This window comes from Haemaphysalis longicornis, unplaced genomic scaffold (assembly GCF_048455015.1).
Source record: "Haemaphysalis longicornis isolate Haplotype H1 unplaced genomic scaffold, Haemaphysalis longicornis Haplotype H1 scaffold_3, whole genome shotgun sequence".
Classification (NCBI taxonomy): domain Eukaryota; kingdom Metazoa; phylum Arthropoda; class Arachnida; order Ixodida; family Ixodidae; genus Haemaphysalis; species Haemaphysalis longicornis.
The window spans coordinates 80947116-80949151 of NW_027526335.1; the positions used below are offsets into that span (position 1 = coordinate 80947116).

Sequence of the window (2036 nt, forward strand, 5' to 3'; positions counted from 1 at the left end):
CGACGCACGGCAGCTGTCGCAAACAATCCCGCCAGTCTGGCCCGTCTCCGCCTGGCTCCTTTCTTCTTCCTGAGAACTTTTCTCCACCCTTCCTGTTCAAAGAATTTGCCTCTCTCGCCCATCCTCTTAAGCGGTTTGGGGCTGATTAGAAAGCGTCATGTGGTTGGAGTGAAGGCAACGACAGTCACGTGACTCTCTCTCCACCTCCGGATTGGTCATAGGGGGAAGAAGAAATGCCCATAGATGCTGATATGAGGAAGGAGGCGTTCCCTGGAGGCGTGAATTGCTTTCTGGGGTGCAATCCGGTGTGTATTTAAGGACAAGCAAATCCTCATTTTTGGTCAGTTGCAGCCAGCACTGCCTCCACGGCCCGGTGATCTAGGATGCCGTCCGCCATGCTCTCCCAGTTGCTGTCCGTCGTAGTCGTCCTGCTGTCCGGCTTGACGTCCGTCTGCTGTGAGTACCTCGTCTGTTCTGGTTTTTGTTGTGTCAGTAGAAATCTGAATTTTTAATTGTGCGTACTCTGCTTACCATAAGTACTTCTCGGAGGAAAATATGCGCTTATTGAAAATTTGTCGCACAGCTTTAAAACTGCCGGCCGTCCCTAAGGGCGGCATGTTGGCCTTAGTATGGACATAATTTCGAGTGTACAGCACCGCGACACTGCTTGTTCCCGTAATTTTTTTTTTCTTTTTGCCCATTCTGGTGTAAATACCTGCGGTTGTCGCGTCCCATACTTCGTTTGTTAAGCCTAGTTTTGTTAATTTGGCTTTATGTTAACTACTCCAAGACACTCCGAACAGCAACGTCTTGTATCTTTTGTTCCTGTACCCGGCTTCGAGCAATATTCGCGAAGTTTCTTGCGTCTTTCATTTTGGTTCAGAGTATCAGCGATGCTGTACCTCTACGTTGAACCCCCGACATGAATCTGCTTGAAACATGGTTAAGTAGCGCTGTAAGACGGGACAGTGAGTGCAGACCACACAGGACTAGCGCTCGTCGTGTCTGTACTCTGTTTGGTCTCTACTTTTTGTCCCGTCGTACCGCGCTACTTAACCGTGTTTCACAGTTCGGACCAAATAGTCCACGTATATGCGTTGACGTGTCTGCTTGCCCCTAACCTTGCGTGCCCCGTGTTCCTTACCTCGCCCTCCCGCAGGCTACAGCGTGCACTTCAACCTGACCTCGGATGCGACTGCCCTGGACACGGTGGAGGCTAGCCGCTCCCTTCCCGCCTCGCTGCTTCCTCTAGCCGTAGCCCTAGCCGGTCCTGTGGTGGCTGTAGCGCTGGGAACCCTCAAGCCGGTGCTGCTGGCCCTGGGGCTCGTCTACCTGTCCCTCTTCGGCCTCACCTTCGTCCCCGTCGTAGGCGACGTGCTCCAGTCCGGCTTCCGGGCCTTCGGAACGGCGGTGACCGACTCCGTTTCGCCCACTCTCGGCCGCGACGTGCTCCGAGTCGCCGGCCTCGACACGGAAGTGTGCCGCGTCCGGGCGGTGTGCGAGGTGACCGAAGACGCCGTGCGCAAGTACCCCACCGTGGCGGCCATGCTGCGCTCCCTCAGCGGTGCCGTCCAAGCGAACGGGGAACACGAAAGCCTGCTCAAGGGACTACTCGGTGGACTGTCTGGACTCGGCTGTGAATCTCTGTACTCGGCCTGCGCTCAGTCGCCCTTCGATAGGTTTTTCAAGGCCCTGTCCTGAACTGAAGTTCCGAAAAGTTAGGTTGTTACAATTTAGGATCTTCTCATTGCACAAAATAAAAAAGTCAGTCAAACAGTGCCCTTTTAGTCGTGTGTTCAGCCCATTTCGCGCTTTGAGGCCTGGTGAGGTCTCGGCTGCGTTACTGTGGTTGTATTTTCAGCAAGATGGCATTACGAAAGATGGCAACTGAAACAAAAGAAATTGTTTCAGTCGTGAAAACCACTTAGGTAAGACAAAATAGAGGGGCAGAGGAAATTATTTAGTCAGTAAGTTCAGGAGAGAGAACAACAAGAAGTGGGAAAACAAGGCAAAAGTGTACTTGATCCGAGTACTTC

General features: G+C 52.8%; 1 protein-coding gene across 1 annotated transcript; it reads left to right on the forward strand.

Annotated features, from left to right (window-relative positions):
- Positions 1-345: 345 nt before the first annotated feature.
- LOC144173308 (uncharacterized) lies at positions 346-1760 on the forward strand. The gene is made up of 2 exons (XM_077701790.1): positions 346-456; positions 1160-1760. The coding sequence occupies exons 1-2, from the start codon at positions 384-386 to the stop codon at positions 1699-1701; spliced, it is 615 nt and encodes a 204-aa protein (XP_077557916.1). The 5' UTR covers positions 346-383; the 3' UTR covers positions 1702-1760.
- Positions 1761-2036: the final 276 nt, after the last annotated feature.

Excerpts from the sequence above, each read along its gene's own strand:
- LOC144173308 (XM_077701790.1), top strand. The coding sequence starts at position 384 with ATGCCGTCCGCCATGCTCTCCCAGTTGCTGTCCGTCGTAGTCGTCCTG. Across the intron at positions 457-1,159 it reads CGGCTTGACGTCCGTCTGCT|GCTACAGCGTGCACTTCAAC; the intron begins GTGAGTACCTCG and ends GCCCTCCCGCAG.